General features: G+C 46.2%; 1 protein-coding gene across 2 annotated transcripts in view; it reads left to right on the top strand.

Annotated features, from left to right (window-relative positions):
* The window catches only part of SUSD6 (sushi domain containing 6), a 92927-nt gene that overhangs the window by 55417 nt on the left and 17468 nt on the right, over positions 1-20042 (top strand). The window contains exon 1 of one of the 2 annotated variants that reach the window (XM_044231763.1): positions 10739-11018. The exons of the other annotated variant lie outside the window; for it this stretch is intronic. Within the exon in view, the coding sequence (XP_044087698.1) occupies positions 10985-11018 (34 nt within the window). The 5' untranslated portion in view covers positions 10739-10984. Of the gene's footprint in view, positions 1-10738; positions 11019-20042 lie in introns of those variants that run through there. 2 annotated transcript variants of the gene reach the window in all.

Genomic DNA, 20042 nt, shown 5'->3' with positions numbered 1-20042 from the left:
GAAGCTCCTGGGAGGTGAGAAGCTGCTGGTGAAGCCAGCCAGTGCCTTTCGTGCTAAGTTGTTCCAGTCGAGGAGGAGAGGAGAGGGAGTAGGAGGAAGAGAAACAAGGTCTGGGCTGGAGTGTCTCAAGGATCAAAGGGTTTAAGAGAAAGCAAACACCAGCTAATAGATTCAGGGTTGGATGAGTCTAAACAGGGAAATAAAGCGGGCTGGAGGAGGGTGTTGGTTTTGGTACAAGTTGTAGGAAAGGTTGGGGCTGAGAAGAATTGGTAGTTATGCCCCTGTTTGCCTGAGGGAACTCAAAGTGACCAGCTAAGTGAGATCCCTTCCAGCCTGCTGGAGGGGACAGGGTCACTCAGGAAAGGCCCCTCATGCTATGCCTCAGCCCAGCCAGCCCGTGGGAGGCGTTTCTGACAACGACTCGTTCTTTCAGCCAGTCAGATTCATAGCACAGGGTCCCATGGGGGTCTAGCTCAAGTCCGGAATCCCTCGGGAGGCTGAAGGGTGGAGGAGGCTCCTAATTGATTTGGAAGGGAGAGCAGCCAGCATCTGGGGTGTGCAGATATATTCCAGGAGTCTTCAGCTTGGATTGGCGCTGGGGTAATCGGAGACGCTGGGGTGAGGACTGTCTGTGATATGATGTGTTTGGGGCATAGAGAACTTTTGTGACTGCCAGTCCAGATATGTCTCGGATTTCTTTAGAGTGGCTCTCGGCAGAGAAACTCATTGTCCACGCTCTTGTTCTCTCTATCTTGTGGTTAGGCAGGGCAGAGGTTTTGAGGTCCCTCTCTCTGGTATTCAGAAATTCTGTTAGCAGTAATGGCAGACCTGGCCTTGCAGGAATAATTAAGACTGTGGATAATAGAATTAGATGACGTCATATATGTAGAAGTGCTGGGTGAACAATAAAAGTCTATTCTAATGGAAGGGATTATTATAATATTCCTTTTTTAAGGTGGCGTCTCTTTTCCAAATTGCTCAAAGCACTTGGTTAACAGTAACTGGTTAATCCTTCATTTATCCCTGGGTGGGAGGCTGGCATTTAGTGGCCCCTTTTTATACAAGATCAAACTAAATTTGCCAACAGAGCCCCAAATCTTGAGTTTGAAGCCCAAATCTGTGGAGTGGAAATCTAAAGCTTGGATCTCTGAATGTGATGATGCCTCATTTGTGGGAATAAAGAAGGTGGATGGAGAAAGGGAGACATCATTTAAGAAATTTTTGTTTTTCTTCACCGTCAGGTTAGACAAGGTTGTCATAGTCAGGGCTTTAAGAGACGTGGAAGTCCAACATCCATTTTTCTCTAAGAAGCCGCAGAGTCCCTCTTGAGAATAGGCCCCCGGGATAAGCTAGAGAAGAGGAAGGCTAATCAGTGTAGGTTTGGGACAAGGACAGAGAGCAGGAGCTGGCGGGGTTGTTAATGCTGTTCTCTTAAGGCTGTGGTTGGCAGTGCCTGCAGTGCCAGTCCGGCACCCCAGTCCCACCTTCCTGACACACACCCCTGGAGCCTCACGTGCTGCTCCGTTGTGTCCCAGGAAGTGTCAAGGGACCCATAGTAGGTGCTTGTTGTTGGTCTCAGGGTGAAACCCCATGGAGGGGGTTCAGAAACTTCCCTGAGTGTCTGGCCCAGGCCAGTTTTACTTCAGAACAAGTACCTGCAGTTTGCATTTGGTGGGATGGTGTCTGGGCAGATCAACCTCAAGTCAGTGCCACAGTCAGGGAGAGGTCTAGGCCCACTGAGCCACCTTTCTCCCTTCTGAAAGGCCTCACTAGTCGGGAGTTGGTGAAGAGAGGTCCTGCTTTACAGTTCACATTGCAGGGTCACCTTTCTCCCCATGCCCATGCTTTCCTGCCTCTGGTTAAGGCTTGAAGGACAGTTTATGTATTTTCTTGCATAAGGTTTTGGACCCTGGAAGCAAGAGAAGAATATGCTGAGTTGGGAAGTTTCTCCTTCCAGTGGCAGCTACGTGGACTCCTAGGCTTGAGATTCTAGAGGTCATTCAGGTGTGTCATTTAAGAGTCACATATTGGGAGAGAAGCAACAGGTTGAACCTTACAGGTTATACGCTCCATTGGGTCTCAAGTTTGAGCATGCATTAGAATCCCCTGGAGGGCCCAGATTGCTGGGCTTGCCTCCAGAGTTTCTGAGTCAGCAGGCCCAAGAATTTGCATTTCTGCTAAATTCTTGCATGCTGCTGCTGGTGATCTGGGGTTCACATTTTGGAAACCACCAGTTTACACTTGAGGTGAATAAGCCCATCTGATCTTTTCAGAGCAATTTTTGGTAAGGTGGGGACAGAGGGATAGAGAGGTCTTAAACCCACTGTGGGGAGAAGTGGTTCAGAAATAGGATGTTGCAGGCAGGCCCATGTAATTTGGAAACTAGGAAAAAGTTAAGTGAGTAAGGGAAGAAGCTCACAGCTCTGTCTCTGGCCTTCTGTGGGCTGGTTCTGGTCCTTGCCCACCGTCCTGCAGAGAGAGCGCAGGAGTGGGTGTGGGGTGGACCTTGCGAGCCTCTGGCTAGGTCATCCCGGACATCCTCTCCTCACCCACTTCTTTTTTTTTTTTTTTTTTAAAGATTTTTATTTATTTATCAGAGAGAGAGAGGGAGAGAGAGCAAGCACAGGCCGACAGAATGACAGGCAGAGGCAGAGGGAGAAGCAGGCTCCCTGCTGAGCAAGGAGCCCGACGTGGGACTTGATCCCAGGCTGGGATCATGACCTGAGCCGAAGGCAGCTGCTTAACCAACTGAGCCACCCAGGCGTCCCTCCTCACCCACTTCTTACTCTGCCCTCTTAGGCAGTAGTCAGTCCTGGAAGTCTGCATTTTAGGAAGTCTTTCCACAGCTCAAGGTCTGGGGTGTGAAGAGTATGAAGAGCAGAGCCCCAAGCCGGGGATCCCAGGCACGGGCACCGGCACCGGCACCAGCACTGCTTCTAAAGAGCAGTAACTGAAGGCCCCTTATTTGCTCAGCGGTGGGGGGAGAGGTGGACAAGCTTTCCAGGGCCTTGTGAGCTCTGACACCTGGGATTCACTAATGCCTCTTTTGATAGCTTCCCCCACCATGCTCAGGAACTTCTGCATGCTTGTTACCTGCTTCTAATGTTCTACATACGGGAAAACTTCTGTTGATAAGCAGTACTGATCAGAGTCCTGTCCAGAGACTGCCTTGCCCAAAGTGAAACTAGAGAACAGTTTGGGAATAGGAGTAGCTTTTCTTTCTAGAGAGTCTCTGGCCTGTGCCATTATGCTGCTTCCATACAACCCATGTCCAGAGAGGAATGACTTAGCATGGTCGTTGGGCCCTAGGCCCATTACTGCACATCGTCACACTTGACTGCAAGGTTTCACAGGCTTTCTGTTCCCTTCTTGCTTCCAGGGTGCTCAGGATTGTTATTCCACTTCCTCCACTGCCAGGCCTGGTGCTCCTGGTAGGCCTGGTAAATATTTGCTGGGTGAATGGCATAGAGTCTTGTATCCCTGTACCTCTTTTCCTTTCTTTTAGTTTCTCCCTTCCTTTTTCCAGCTTGGCATAACTGTCCTCCTTTGCCCTCCCGCCTTTCCTCCCTCTAGACATGTTTCATCTCACCTGTGTGCTGGTGAAGCTAGCCTGCCCTGTTGGTGTATTGAGTGTGGTGGAGTTTGGGAGTGTCTGAGGACATCACAAAAGGCCCTACTCAAGCTGTCTGTGTGAGGGGGCACCTCCTGAGCTCCCTGGTCTTTACCTTTTTTTCTAAGGTACCTGTAAGTTACAGAATGTTTTCCCCATCCAAGAGGGATTTGCTGTTCTTCAGATTGAGTTTGACCCTGTTTTCCACCTTTATTTCCTGATGTTTGTATTGGCAGGCTAAGAGACTCCTGGCTTGGAAAAATTAGCTTGTTTGCCTCAGAACTATTGTCTGGCCCTGTCTTTCCAGCCTGGCTGTAGGGGCAAACAGAAGATTTCCCAGCCTTGGCTAATTGTCACTTAGCCCCTCTGATCCTGCCTGGGCGGCTTTCAGGAAGCTCAAGAACTGAACAGCCCAAGGTTTTTATTGAAACAGGGAAAGACTGAGATTGATTTAATTCATTTTAAGTCAAATCATCAGCCTTTTGATGATTCCATTAATTTCCTCCCTTCTGAAAACCCTCCTGTTAGTGGTAATTGGAAATCTTGACTCTGTTTCTCATTTTCCCCCACTACCCTGCTTTAATCAGAGGCAGCTGGATACTGAACTCTGCTTTTCATTTGCTGGAAGAGTGGTTTGAAGATGATTTTAATGACAGGCTTCGACAGAGACTGTGGCTACACTGAAGTTCACACACACTTGGAGGCCTCAGTCTAGTTCACCTGCTCCTATAAAATTTTACTTAGTTCTTGCTGTACAGATGGGAAGGATTCCCCATAGCCTGTCATCCCAGGCAGTAATGCAAACTCTCCTGTGGTGTGCCAGACACCGTTCTGGTTGCCGAGGGTTTCCCTGGCACCTCCTCCCTGCCCAGTTGGGGTGCAAAGGCCCAAGTAGGTGAGGTCTGGCTGGCCGGTGGCTGCCCACAGTCCTTGGGAACTGTGGCCTCTGAGGCTTTATTTCTCTGTATTCTTATGGTTTCAATCCCTGCTTCTGTGCTTTTCCTTCGTGGGTTGGAAAGAGGAATAAATAATATAAATCAGCTCTTGAAATCAGAGAAATAACGGTAGTAGTAGCTGCAAGAGCTTATACTGTTGGCAGGTGACAATATGCAAAACACTTTCTCATGTATCATGTCATGTTGGTGTCCTCACAATAATGAACTGCTCACAGCCAGTCAAGGATAAAGCTGGGATCTGAGCCCAGGTCCCAAAAAGCAGATACTTTTTATACCAATTTTGTGTGTATGTGCATATGTGTGTGTTTTAGTATTGACTTCCCTATGCCATTGTCTTTAGCATTAAGTCAGCCATTTAAGTGTTAAAAAGCTCTTATATATACACTGGGCCCTCTTCCAGGAACTGAGGCCCTCACATCTAACTGGGGGAAAGGTAAGAATACATTTTCATCCCCCTTAAGTGGTTCAGGTACTGAGTGTTATTAAAAGGAAGAGAATTCATGCTGACATCGTCCAGGAAGGTTCTTAGAAGAGCGGGGACTTCCACTGGGGCTGGTGGGAAGGGATTTCTGGGAAAGGGAGTTTGGTTGGTATTTAGCTGCCTGAGACTCTGGGATACAGTGAACATGGTACAGTTTTGGTCCCTTTATCAGACTTAGGAAACCAACATCTGCTGGGGTGATGCTTTTCCAGCGTTACTGTGCTTTTAAAAATTGATTTGGGCTCCCTGCGCCCACAAAGAATCATGTGGTCAGTCTGGGGTGCAGCCCTACAGTCTTCATTCTCTGAGAGTTTTTCGACAAGACAAGCAGTCTTAACAGCCTTTCAGTTCTCCTCAGGGAAGAAACCAAGGGTGCAGTTATTTCATTATTTCCCTGCCAGAGGCAGAAGCTGTTTAACCAGTTGCCCGTTGTTCTGTCACAGGTTGTGGGGGGGCGCACTTTGAAAAACACTGTACCCTAAGGGCATGCTCGTGCCTTCCATGTTGCACGAAGGGGACCTGGGTTTGGACATCATAGAGATCCCTCTCCTATGGACTAAGCTTTTAGGCTAAAGTAAGGAAGAATGGGTGGAGTGGAGGTTAAATGATGAAAATTAACTCTGGCAGCAGCCCGGGCAATCTGGCTGCTCCCTTGTCTTGAAGGCGGGTGGTGGGGCCGTTGAGGCTGAGCAGCCTGAAAATGAAGTCCATGCCCAGAATTACTGCATGTTCCTCTGACTGTCGAGAAAAGCATTTTTACAGATGCTATTTGGTAGCTTAGCTTTCAGATGAGTGTGCTGGGGTTGGGGGTGGTGGTCAGGGGTCAATCATTGGATGCAAACAGGTCTGGGATTCGGGGTCCTATATACACTGAAAGCCCAGGAAAAGGTAATCCCAGGTCTTCCATAGGATTTACCAGTCTTGGTGAATCTTGGGATTTCTGTTTGTATTTTGGGACCAAATGGGACTTCTGGTAGTTAGGAGGATTAGATAAGTTACCAAGTTACCAAATACCCCTGTTAAGAAATGATATATATGCCTTAGTTTGGGATTGTAAAATATTGACACTTAAGTGTGCAGTAGGTTCCAGGAGGTAGCCACTTGAAATCTATTATCTCATTTTCAGTGTTTCAGTGAAAAATTTCAAATGTTAAAAACATTAAAAAACTATGGAGACCAATATCATACCTGGGGCCTTGTTGCCCAGATGTATTATTTTGCCATATTTGCTTGAGAAGTGTCCTAAATTCACGTGTATCCTTCCAACCATGTTTGTGTTTTTGCATACTTACATGTGTATTTACATGTGTTTTATATATTACATATACAGATTTTGCATATTTATACTTAGATTCTTAAGCAATATGGAATATCGTTTTATATGTTTTTAAATGTTTGTAATTTCCCATAGCCCTCCCTGCCTTCACTCAGCATTGTTTCTAAGATTTAGCCATATTGATAAGTTCATTTTACCTGCAGTATTCCATTGCATTGTGTTAATATACCAAAATATTTGTAACCATCCTCTCATTGATAGATATATAGGTGACTTCAGTTTTTCACTGTTAGGAACAGTACTGCAAGGAGCATTTTTTTTTAAGAGATATTATTTATTTGACAGGCACAGCAAGAGAGGGAACCCAAGCAGGGGGAATGGGAAATGGAGAAGCAGGCTTCCTGCTGAGCAGGGAGCCCGATGCCGGGCTCGATCCCAGGACCCTGGGATCACAACCTGAGCTAAAGGCACACTCTTAAATGACTGAGCCACCCAGGCACCCCAACAAGGAGCATCTTGTACATGTGTCATAAGCATGTATATAAGATTTTCTGTAGCATAGATATCTAGCAGCAGGGCTGCTGGATTAACAGAGGTATACAGCTCCAGCTTTCTACATGTTGCCACGTGGGTTTCCAAAGTAGTTGTATCCATTTCCACCACTACTGATGTATAGGAACATCCTTAGTTCTCCACTTGCTCTGCAATACCTGATATTGTTAGATACGAATTTTTGCCAGTGGATGGGCATGAATCCACATGTGGCTTTAATTTTGTATTTCTTGATTAACTTCTCTTATTTTGTAGATGTTTTAAAAGATTTTATTATTGTGGGGCTCAAAACAACCCTGGGATCAAGAGTCACATGCTCTACCAACTGAGCCAGCTAGGCCCCTCCCTTTATCTATGGCTGAGGTTCTTGAGGGTCCTTAAGATCCTTTAAGCAGGTTGACAAGGTTTGAAACTGTTTTCATATCAATTCTAAGATGCTATTTGCCTTTTTTGTACTCATTCATTCTTTCACAGGTGTGGGGTAGAGTTTCTGGAGGCTACATGACATGAGTTAACATGATTGCTGTGACATTTTTTGTTGTTGTTGTTTTTAAAGATTTTATTTATTTGACAGAGATCACAAGTAGGCAGAGAGGCAGGCAGAGAGAGAGAGGGAAGCAGGCTCCCTGCTGAGCGGAGACCCCCCCGATGCAGGATGCAGGGCTAGATCCCAGGGATCATGACCTGAGCTGAGCAGAAGGCAGAGGCTTTAACCATTGAGCCTCCCATGCGCCCCTTTTGTTTTTATTTTTTAAATTTATGAATACACAATACAGATTTTTTTAGTTACATTTTTGTCTGTGATATACATTGATGTAGCACATAGATAAATCTTTGGGGGATCTTCAACTTTTAATAGTATAAAGGGGCCTATAACAAAGAGTTTGAGAACCATTGCTGCTTTTAATGACAACTTTATTAATATTTTTTCCCTTCTGGAATGTAGTGGGTTTTTAAAAACTTATTTAAGAAATTCTTTCCAATTTTCATAAAGATGGGCTCTTATATTTTCTTCTAGAAGTTTTGGAATATATTTTTGTGAGTGGCATCTGCTGTTTCCCAGGCTCTTCAGCCATGAGGAATAGTTTTTAAATTTCACACCCTCTTAAGAAACTTTTACATAGGTTGAATAGAATATTTCCCACAAAGATCCTCACAATGGAATTTATGTATTTATTTATCTATCTATTTATTTATTTATTTAGGGGAGGTGAGGGAGGGGATTGGGGGAGAAGGATCAGCAGGGATTTAGGCACCTTCTTCATATTCCTTTCATTCAAGAGAGTTTCCTAGCATTTTTCAAAATATAGTAGTCTCTTGTCGAGATGGTGTACACCCTCATTTTGGATCCTTGCATTCATTAGTTCATTGTAGCTTGCTGCCCAAGGGACCAGAACTTCCCAGTGACTGGGATTCTGGAAGCATACCTCCTTTTCAAAACCCCCACTTTCCACTGGACACTTGAGTTTGTTTAGCATGGAAGCACCAGAGCTCTTCGTCCTGGTGGTGTCTGCGTTGGGCAGGTGGGCAGGCAGCTGGTGTGCTAACTGTAGTCTGGGGTATGAATGATGGCCCCTTACAAGAGAAAACACTGCTGACATCCAAGGCCTCATCATCTCTCTCCACACTCGTACTGTCTCCCCCACTTCCCTCCCCTCAGGTCTGCCTTCTACCCTGCTACCAGAGTAACTCTGAGAATTTCAGACTTAGAACCAGCCTTCTCTCCTTAAAACAAAAGAAGTCAAACTCAGGGCTCACTCAAGATGTACATTAAGGTGCATATGCCTTAGCAACGTAATCCTCATCTGTGCTTTCAGCTTCCTTTCTAGCCACTTCCCTCTCCTGTGCTCTAGACTGCTCTTTGTCATTCCCATAATAAAAATCCTGTGGTGCCTTGCGCTATTCCCTCCATCTCAAGTGCTGCTGTCCTTTCTTGTGTTAGAGGAGAGCCTGTTTGACTCTCAGACCACACAAAACTCAACAAGTATGAATTCGGAGAGGATGCTTTCATTTTCATCTTTGTCTCCCCACTGACTCAGTCTTTCCAATTAAAACGAACACTCGAGGTTAATTTTGGTTAAGTCTTTGTTTCACTTGTGGCTTTGTTAAGGCACAGCAGCTCAGTCTCCATCCCTTCCCCACAAGTTCCTTCCCCATAAATTCTGATACAGGATTGGCCCCTGTCATTTTGCAACCCAGTTGTTCAGTAGCTGCAAGAGAAGGGGATTTCTTTTGTGGTTAAGGAGCCCATGTAGACATCCTAGTAAATCTTCAGCACATCCTGCCTGCATGAAGAGGATGCACTGAATGAGGAGGTTGGAAACGCCTCGTCCTTCACTCTCCCCACCACTCATTCAGCCGTTGCTTATTTTGAAGTGTAGTAAATTGACTGGTATATTTAAAAAGTGCTACATGAATTGCGTGTATGTGTTATGCTGCTGGCAGAAGGGCTGTCCTCGGAGATGGTACTGGTTGGTGCTGCTTTTCCCATTTAGACACACCCAGCCTCCCACCTCCCCTTTAAAGCCTAAAAAATATAATTTCATGACCCCTGGAAATCTGTTAGAGATGCAAATTAGGAAGATTAACTTTTTATTTCCTGAAAGAGCTTTATGATGGGAGTCCACAAGGTACCAAGAAAAGAGGCTCCTTCTGCTTTGAAAGACTGCCGGCCTAAGTGGCCTTGCTAGAAGAGGGGTGGGGGTGGCAGTTAAGACAGGGAAGGCCCTGCGGGGGAGCTCAAGGCAGAGGCTAGCAGGTGGCAGGCACCTTCTTCACCTTGTTACTGCATCTGAAAGGAGTTGACTTTCTTTGGCAGTTTGTAGTTTATTGTAGTTCTGGAGAGTGTTCTCTAGGTAAGTGGGGAAAGTAAGACAGCACAAGGGGAAGAGTTATTATTCCTTGGGTTATGTTGCTGATAAGGGCAAAGCTAAGATTTGCTCTGTTGCACACTGCCTTCTAATTTATGCAGACAGGCTAGGTGGATATGAATTCTCAAGTTCAGGAGAAGGGGCTTACGCCACGGGAGTGAGGTCTCAAGGCTTACAAATGCTGTGTTGCTAGCTGTGGAGACATTAGGTCTTCATATGGACCTGGGCCTAAGAGGTTTCCTTTGTAGCTAATGCTTTTTTTTCTTGCTACTTAAGGAGCAGTGCTAATGTTGCTGTCATGTTTGAGTACTAGTAGCTACAAAAGTGAAATATTAGGAGTACTTAGATAAGGCTTGCAGATCAAGCAAATGATAGGGGTTCTCTCATTCTACCCCAGTTTGTCCACGCCTCCTTGCCTGAAACCCAGGCGCTCTGGAATACATAAGAAAACAAACCTTATGTAATCAAACCAATGTATGAAATACAAAATCACCACCCCACCACCTCCGCCAAAAGTGGTTATTGCCAGAAGATTTGCCAACCACTGAAGGTGTCTCTGTGCAACTGTTTTCAATAGCAGGTGTTTCTGGTGGATGTAAAATACGATTGCATTCGCACCCTTCAATTTGGTGTTGAAGGCACGTGAGGGGGAGAGGAGGTAGGGGAGCTCCCAGTGGCACCTTGGGCAGTATCAAGTGAAGCATTAGGTTGGGCCTCTGGCTCTGAACACAGTGCTGAGTCCCATGTCTGCCCATTAGGATCTGCCTCCTTTTTCTCCCTGCAGCTCCCGTTCCCTGTTCGCTGCACAGCCGGCTCCTTTGCCAAGCATGAAGAGTCTAGATGTCAAATCCTTTCTCTCTGTCCTGGCAGGAATGCTGTTCTGTTGGTTTTCCAAGAAGCCTTTTTACACTTGGGGAATTTTTTTTCTTTTCTCTTATGGGAAGTTGCTTCATCATTTCCCAAAAATATACCGCACCTCTTGTTTAAACAGGGTGCCCTTGAAGAGCTTTGGAGCCTGGAGGGGGTGGGGATGTTGTGAAATCCTTTGTTCGAAGCTTTGATGCAAGCCAGAATACTGGCTGTTTGCAGGCAGAAGTCTCAGAGTTTGCCAGGACTGCGTCCAGCAGTGGGGTGTGGGCAGGAGAGACTCTGAGGGAAGCAAGAGCTAGGGTCTTCTAAAGCAATGAATCAGTCCGTGTTGTAAGAGGTCTCAGCCCTTCCAGATACAGCCTCCATCAGATGTTTGTCCAGTGCCTTAAACGTGCCCAGGCAGGTAAAGGCAGATTCTGTGTCCTTTTTTTTTTTTAAAGATTTTATTTTATTTATATGACAGACAGAGATTACAAGCAGGCAGAGAAACAGGCAGAGAGAGGGGAGGAAGCAGGCTCCCCGCTGAGCAGAGAGCCCGATGTGGGGCTCGATCCCAGGACTCTGAGATCATGACCTGAGCCGAAGGCAGCGGCTTAACCCACTGAGCCACCCAGGCGCCCCCCCCCTTTTTTTTTAAAGATTTTATTTTATTTATGTGACAGACAGAGATTACAAGCAGGCAGAGAAACAGGCAGAGAGAGGGGAGGAAGCAGGCTCCCCGCTGAGCAGAGAGCCCGAAGATTCTGTGTCCTTTTGGGACGTTCACAGTACCCTGGAGAGACAGTATCAACTCACGTGTAGCAACAGACGGTATGTAACTGTGTGCTAGGTTGTGTGGCCGTGGATGTTTTAGCCCAGAGGAAGGAAGTTCCTTTAGGAGGGAGCACTGAGATCAGCCCTGCACAGGATGTTGGGTTTGAATTGATGGAGGGAAAAGTGGAGGATAGTGAGGAGACGGGAAGTTGAGAAGAACCAGAGGGCTGATCTGAGGCCATGGTCATGGGTGAGTAAGGCCAGTGCAGGTAACCTCGTGGGGCTTGGTATTGGAGAAATGGGACGAGAATTTTGTGGAGAGCCTTGCATATCCAGCAGAAACATTTCTACTTGTAGAAAGAAATTGGCAGGCTTTCGAAGATTCTAAGAAAAGAGCATTGGAAAAACATGGGTTTTGTTTTGTTTTTTTGGAAGATTAGTTTACTAGGGCAAATTGGAGTGTTCTTCTAGGTGCGCAGTGGGAGGGGTTCCCAACTCTATCCATAGTTCTTGGGATGAAGTCATGCAGTTAGGTTCTAGCAGGGAAGGAATGGCCTGGTGGAAGTCTCTTATGAACATGGTCCCAGGGGCCTGTGCCAGTAGCCCTGTGCATCTCCCCTAGGAGGGCACAACAACTCCAGCCATGAGGTCGTTGCTGTCTGAGTAAGTAGGACTAGCTGTTGAGTGCCACCCTGAGTAAAGCTTTTTCCAACCAGGCCCTGCTCGGTGTAGAAGGGATATCCCCTGATAGGCCCTGTGGGACCAGGCATAATGTGCTGCAGGTTCCAAGCCTCTGGCATCATTGTAGAATGTGAGTTACCAGGGATTACTGCTCAGGTCCAGTTGGCGCGAGTCATATCATGCCTAACGAGCAGTAAAAGTGCTGTTTCCACATCCTTTGCCGGTGTTGCGTATTGTTACCTTCCCCTGGACCTGTACCCCCTTAACAATTTTAAATAAGGAATTTGGGTAACTTTGAATTGTAAGTAAAAGCAAAGAGGACCAGTGAAAACATGCTCTTCCTAATAGAGTATCTATCTATCTAGTAGTTGCTCTTAGTGAAAAATGAAACTTGGGAAAATAAATTTTTGTTGAGAGATTGTAGCAGTTGAGGACAAACAAGCATAAGCAGGTTATGCTTATCGCAAGATCTATTAATTTCCAGTGGGAGGGGAAAGCGAGTTGTTGCCAAGGGAGGTACTGCTCAGTTCTCTTAAGTCAGGAAATGAATGACAGTTTCAATAGCAGCTGCTGGGCCTGGGCCGGGCCTGCCACTCCCAGCCACCACAGCCCAAGCTCCCTGGCACAGACCCACAGCATGGCCAGGGTAGGCATTGTGGATGCAGCCCTGGGCAGCAAGCAGTTCCTCTTTGAGGATCACCCCAGCCTGTTGCCAGACCAGGGTGTAGGCCAGGCAGAGGTTCCACTGCCAGCCTTGGTTCTCTGTCTAGGGGTCTGCGTCCCTGGCACAAGGAGAGGTCCTGGAGGGACACTTGGCTGGAGCCTTGCGTCTTCAGCTGCCACTTCGTATTACGGTCTTGTAAGACCAGTGCTTTCTTCCTGTTTTTCCCAGGTGCTCTGCTCTGGATTGCTGGTAGATAAACTGCTAAACCCATTCTGAGTAACCACTTCATTATAGTTACTGGGAGAGGGTCTCCTTATGGTTGTGGGAGAGGGTGCTCCCTAAAACAGGACTTGATGTTCAGGGGCCCTGCCCCACATTTGGGAAGGGCCTGGTAGTCTTTATGTTTGTTTTTCTCTGTCCTTCTGAGAGGTGAGGCTAGATGGAAAGATTGAGGGAGACAGGGAAGAGGGGAAAGCAGCAGGCCTGGAGTTCAGAATCAGTTGCTCTGCAGTTTTGGGGTGCACGGTTTCATTTGGTTTTGCAGAAGGGCTGCAGATACACGTGGGCTAGCCCGAGAGGACAATACGCACTGGCATGGAGATTGTGAGGCACACTGATTCCATTACCCACAGGCCACGTTGCTCCCTGTTGGGGAAGGAACCATTGTTCTACTAACTTGTTCCACTGCAGGGTCTGGCCAGAGACATCTGCCAAGATTGTAAGGCTCCCTGATTGCATGTGTGACAAGCATTTTCTCTCAACAACGCATGGAGGCTGGGGAAGCCCGGGATGAGCTGTCATCCTGAGGAACAGGCTTGGGGCAGGTGCTGATGAGCGCGACTAATCCTGGTGCGGCACAGACCTCCGCCTTGGATATGCAGCCCTGGCTTCTTATAGAACGCAGGTGTGTGTGCTGCTGAGCCCAGAGAGCCTGGATCCTAGGCACACTTCTCTTTTGTATCTGGGCCTACCTAAGAATTTACTTTCTCTGAGTTCACTGATACGATTGTGGGCCTCTGGGGCCAGGGGAACCAGGAGGCAAAGAATGCAAATTTGACACCTTGTGAGATGATTCTAAAGCAACACTGAGCCACCAGCTTTTAAACATTTGTCTTTGGCACTACCTGTTCTTTGGTCTATTGGAAGCTGATACCAGTTGCCTTTGTGTGATGAAGTTGGACTTTTGTGCAGCAGTTGAAGAAGAAACTCTTGAGCAGCCGCGGGTTGTGGCTACGTGCCCTGAGTGCCGTGCCTGGAGCACGTACCCTGAGTGTGTGTCCTGAGTGCTGTGCCCTGAGCCGGCCCCAGCTGTGCAGCCATGTATGCTGGAGCAGGACCTTGAGTGTTTTGGACCTTTATTTTGCAAGGGTGAGTTGAAATTGGAAAAAAGACATTGCTAATTGTAGTTAGAAGAAGGGTAGCTCTTCTAACATTGATATAATTAAGGAAAAGCTTTTGAAAATTCAGTGGGCATGCCAGAGTGGGGAATTGTTCGTGTCAGGTGAACACTCGCTGACTGAGTCAACAGCCCTGCGTAATTATGAAGACGAATAAACAGAATTAAAGAATAATATATAAAACTGCCAAACTGTATTGACCAAGATCGTATCTAAAAGGCAGAGTATAATTAGGCATTTTACAATCTTGTTTGGCTCAGAGGACATGACTTCCTTATAATACATGTAAACCTATTATTTGACTTTGGGGGGCCCTTTCAGGGAACTGGGGGGACTACCTATAGCCAGCTTCTGGAATAACAAAGAGTTATGCAAAAATAAAAGCTTCTCTGTAAGTGCGCAAGGCCCTTCCAGAACTGAGAGCCGGTCCTTTAGAATTCATTCTGTGTTGACCTACTCTCTGATGTATTAATGCCTTTACCCCCTCATTGTATTCATTTATATGCTAATGTCTACCATCTCTTTTCCATTCAGATACATTATGATTTTAAGCTGTCAGGTAGACTTCTATTTTAAAAGACCTGGCTGCTCAAACATTGCCAGCCTCCTCTCACTGGAAAAGCCCCAAGTTTAGGGGGCAGGGTGGAGGTAAGAAGAAAACCACCACCAGAATAAACCAGCTAGCTCCTAGGCTGTGTGAGCTTTTTCATATTCTCCAGTCTCCGCCTCTGTCTTTCCGTGTGGAGTTGCACGTGTGTGCTTGAAGCAGTATAAGCGACACCCCACCTCAGTGCACTATAGTAGAAAGAGAAGAACTCTTTAATTACCGCAGTGTTGCAGGCTTCTCCCACGGCCGGCTGGCCACAGCATGGAGTTGGTAAGCATACAGTGTCTTTCATACTTGCCATTACAACATGTTAATTAAGAGAATTCAGCTGTGGCACCAGCTGGGGATGTCTGGCTTTGTGGAAGATTGCAATTAGATGCTTTATTTTCTATTTTCTTTTTCCCCTTTCAACTTTGGTGGAATGCCTTTGAGTAGGGGCTTTTCGTCTCAGCAGTATAAATACTTTAATGTGCCTAATTATGTAATCGTACACTTACGCTCCTCTGTGTACACACACATGGTTTTATGGATTTTTATCCCCTTTTCTCGTACATGAAACACCCTGCCTGCTTTTTGGTTGGTATGGGAGAGCCGGATTCCTTCGTGCATGTCAGCCAGGAAGAAGAGGAGATCAGAGGCAGTTGTGACTCTCCTCCACTTATAATCTATCCCTCCTGCCCCCCTCATTGACCCATTGACCCTTTTATGGGCAAGTCCTTTATCTCTCAAATAGTTAGCATCTCAATAGTTTCCTAGCAAAGTCAAGGTAATTTAAATAAAATTGAACTTTATAATACTCTGTCTTTCCATTAATTTGCAAGTGCCTGCTCGGCCCCCAAGGGAGCCCGTAGTGTTATTTTTCCCAGTCTTCTTTTCCAGGCAGGCATAGGGCATTAGCCTGGACATGAGAGCGCATGCATGAAGGCACAATGGAGCCCATTGACTTCTAGCATGCAGCCTGTGCAGAGAGGTCCTGTAACCCCAGCTGTTAGAATCAGGACCTGGGAGCAGCTGCTTTCTGAGATCCACTCCTCTGTGGATAGGCCATCTGCTGCCATGTGAGTGAACCCTGGGAAAGAAACTGACCACAGGACACCTTTGTGTTCCTTTTCTCTGCTCCAATCCCTCCATTTCTTTCCTAGCATTCTACCCCCCCACCACACACACACACACACACACACACACACACACGCACGCATGCACGCACACACACACAAACGCACACGCACACACACACCTAGGCAAACTTAGGCAGCATGATGAATCTGCACCAGAAAACTCACATGGTTTTCCTCTCTGTCCTTCCCTGTTCCGACTCCACCACAGCAGCATACCCTGCTCCGTTGAAAAATAGTTTCGAGAGGAGGCAGGTACGTTTATATGGCTGGCTTTTTCTGCTGGATTAGTTCTAGAGAGCAGGCTTTCATTTTATTATTAGCAACATCACTTTGCATTTTAGAACTGGAAAGGTCCTTAAAATCTCATTTTATGGAAAAGGAACCCAGTATTTTTTAATTCTCAGCTTTGTATTCAGGATCTCCCCGTTGTGGTGCCAGCCTGATTTTCTAAATGTCAGCTGTCTCCGGTTAAACATGGGAGCTTCTGCTGCTTTCCATATAGACCTCTTCTTACTTCTCTGCCTGTGATGGTGCTCTCATCTCCCCCTTAGATGTTCTTCCTGCTCTCCTTTATCCCATGGTCATAATCCTGCTTGCCCCAAAAGTCAGAATTCTAATACCATTTGTTGCATCCTTTCTGATCTCTTCCTCATTAGATTAGTCCTTCTTCAGAACTTCCTGTTGATTTCTAATGTGTCCATTATGGTTACGTACTAGACAGTAAGCTTTCAGAGAGGGGAGTCTATGTCTTTTTATCTGCCCCTCTTCTTCTCCCCTTGCCTGCAACAGTGCTTTGGGACTTAGTGTAAAGACTTGTGGAAAGAATGAATGGATAAATGTAATCCTTATATGAACTCTAGGAGATAAGCAGAGTAAATATTACTATTACCTGGTTGGGGATCCTTATCGATGTCCTCAAAGAGTCTAAAGTCTTTAGGGACAGAACCATGTATTATTTACTCTTGAATTTCTAGCACCAACCTGGCGCCTTGGTAGGTGGGTGTTTAATAGATATTTGTTAAATTACTGAAGTGTAGTTCCTATTAGGAAAGTGAAACCCAGGGATATTAAGAATCAACACTTGTAAATGTTTTTCACTCTCTTCTGGGTGAAAGTTATTAAACCCGCTTTTTGGAAGACAAAAAGTTAAAGGATATTTTCTGTTTACCTGTGTGACATCTGAACATAATTACCTACTGACACATAGAATGGGCGAGGCTGCAACGGGCAATATGTTCTGACCAGGGATCTTGGACTGGTTAGTCAGAAATGACTTGGCAGAGTCAGGGGTCCAAAGACCAGGAGAGATGGGGCGGTGGGAGAATGGTGACAGGATCACAGGCCTCAGCATGATTAGTAAGAGCACAGTTGACATCCTACTGTGACTCTGACCTGGTCTGGGCCCAGCCTTTATTAATCTGTTCTGAGGATGCTCTGCTTAGTTATTTAGGAGTTTCCACACTGTGCTGGAGCCAGGATGGTAAATACACAGGCTAAATCAAAGGGGAGGCAAGTCTCAGTCTTCTGGAAAAGCGCCTTGAGAGCCATGTGCCCTGCCTTGGACCTCACAGTGGATTTTAATGGATTCCCGCTGTTTTTAAAGTGTCTTAAAAGAGGCATAAATAGGCCTCAGAGAAAAGCAATTGGGAAGGATTTGTCTCCCGTGCTTGGGAGAATGAACAGAGTACCCTGTGGCAGGCCACCTCTCCATTGACCTCAGTGGCCCCCTCTGGTCCAGAATTTTAGAAAGACCCAAATGTTAAAAGCTAGAGAAGAACAACAAAAACCCTTGGGAGAGTTTGACTCTTCATTATCCTTGATCAGCTGATGGTGGCACAGGGTGGTAAGTTCACTTTCTAGAAGGTACAAAGGAAGGCAAGAAGTCTTGATAAGCTGCGTTTTCTGTGGTGGCCATGTGAGACAGAGTGGTTTAAGATCAAGTGTTTCAAGAAGAGAATCCCATCCCCCACAAGACAGAGGAGGAAGAATACCCAGATCAGTGGACTTTATAACTGTGGATTCCCAACTGCCTATGCCCATTGTCACCGTGTGCCTTATACCTATTGGTTCAAAGGTTGTAAGGGCTTCATTACCCCCACTCACCCTAAACAACAGCAACAACAACATTAACAAATAAAAAAACCTTTTCTTTTTATATTTCCTGTCCCTGACTTATGGTAAAGTCAGGCCCGACTTGAGCCCCCACAGAATGTACAAGGCTTACTTCATGGCGTGCCTTTGTTAACCTTAAAAATAAAAGTCCTTTGTTTTACCAGCAGAAATGGGTTTACTTAGGAATAGCAGAGAATTGCAGTTCGGGACATGCAAACTATGACAAAACCATAGAGATAAGTCCAACAGACAAAATAGAGGAACTTTATTTTATGGAGGAGGAAGTTGGGAGGGGTTGTTTTGAACCAGAGTCTGTTGGAGAAAAGCAGCAGTTCATGGTGATGATGATTTCTCATTGATTGAGGTGTAGGGGTAATCAGTTTCTTGTAGGAGATGCAGTATGCATATTTCCCTCTTGGGGCCTATAAATGAGGATTCTTTCCACTGAGATGCTCTGCTAGGGGTCTGTGACTGATAGTTCTTTGGGTAGTGGACATTGAGTGGTCTGGCTGTCCATTCTGTCCACCCTTCTGAGTCTGCTTCAGTGGAATTTCCCTTAATTCTTAATTCATGTTTACAGCTCAGACTCAGTCTGTTAGTTACAGTTTATATGTCATGAGGAGACCCAGTCACATCTTTCTTCAGAAAGACCATTTAAATCTTTGCCCCTCAGTTACTGGTGATTGGTTTTCAGGGAACGATGGTGTTTTGTTGGTTGATTTAGTCCACACCTGCTCTCTGTCACCATCTGTAGTCAGAGTTTATACCGATTCCTTCCTTTTATTCTTTGAAGTTGGGTAGGGCCTCAGTGAGTAACAGTGTTCTGTTGAGCACCTTGGAGAAGCAGAACACTGCCCGAGTCACTGTTTGGTGGCACATGGCAGAGACTGATTATTTGGGGCTTTGGCGGAGATGCCCCAGTGACCCTTTGTGTTCCAGGAGCTGGCCCAGAAATCAGCCCACTGTCTAATTCTAATTCACCTCCCCATTCTGCATTTAGTGACAACCTTCCTTTCATATATCCTTCTAGGAAGACCGCGTTCTTAGCTGAAAATGCCCCCATACGTTCTCCTCTTCCAGCTTTGGTAACAGCAGTCCCTAAATAGCTTGTTTGTCACTCTCAGGGGTTAGTGAAGGAACCCCCCCCCCCCATTGCTCCTGAAAAATGTGGGCCCACTTGAGATTTGAGCTGAGTCCTCTGGGCACAGGTAAACTCGCCTGTTCACATTCTTCTCCAGACAGGACACTGCAACTTTTGTCAGTCCTACCCCACCCCGTGTTATACCTTTGTAGGTCTTGGGGTAAATTTTTTCTGCTCACATCTGTAATCAAGGAGCTTCTGTGTAAGAGGGAGAAGGGCAAACTAGAGTTTGAATCCAGACTTGTAATGCTTAGTAGCCAGGTAACCTCAGACATTACTAAATTCTTCAAAGCTTTTGTTTCTTTGTCTGAGAAAACTGAGTATTCTACTGCCTTCCTGGTAGAAGGGGAGTATTAAATGGGTTGGCAGCTTTGAAGTGCCCAGGGTGGCAGCTGGTGATACATGTTCATTCTCCTCCTCTCTTCTACTTCCATCCTGCTGGACAAAAGAAATCACTAAATCTGTCTTAAATTTAAATTTATGTTTCTTGAGGGCCTACTGTGTATGCGTGGCACTGGCCTTGGCATTAGGAGTTACGAGTAGAGTTGGAAATGAAACCCCAACCCTGATCTTCGCGCCTGAGTTCAGCCTTGCTTCAGACTCCAAGCCAGAGTGCTAATTATCACCTGCTTATCAGTGACCCTTCTGGAGCTGAACAGTGCGCTAGGCAGCAGAAGGGGACCTTTCTCCAGAGGACTAGCCTGCATCCTCTTGGAGATGGCGGATTCTGAGCGGGGAGAGCAATCACATGTACAACTTAGTTAGATGGTAGGGTGAAGGAGGTGAGACCAGGAAATAACAGTTGGTGAAAAAAAAGAAAAATAAACATCATCTTCTTTCCCTTAACCCTTTCATCACTACCACTGTCAAGGGATGTGTAGTAACATTTGTTCTTGCACATGGAATGGCTTGGCTTGCCAGCTCTGCTGTCATCCCACTGTCATGTGGGCTTTG

This window comes from Neovison vison, chromosome 13, assembly GCF_020171115.1.
Source record: "Neovison vison isolate M4711 chromosome 13, ASM_NN_V1, whole genome shotgun sequence".
In the NCBI taxonomy this organism is placed as follows: domain Eukaryota; kingdom Metazoa; phylum Chordata; class Mammalia; order Carnivora; family Mustelidae; genus Neogale; species Neogale vison.
Note: the sequence above shows the minus strand (reverse complement) of the source record. Positions and strands in the feature narration are given on the sequence as shown.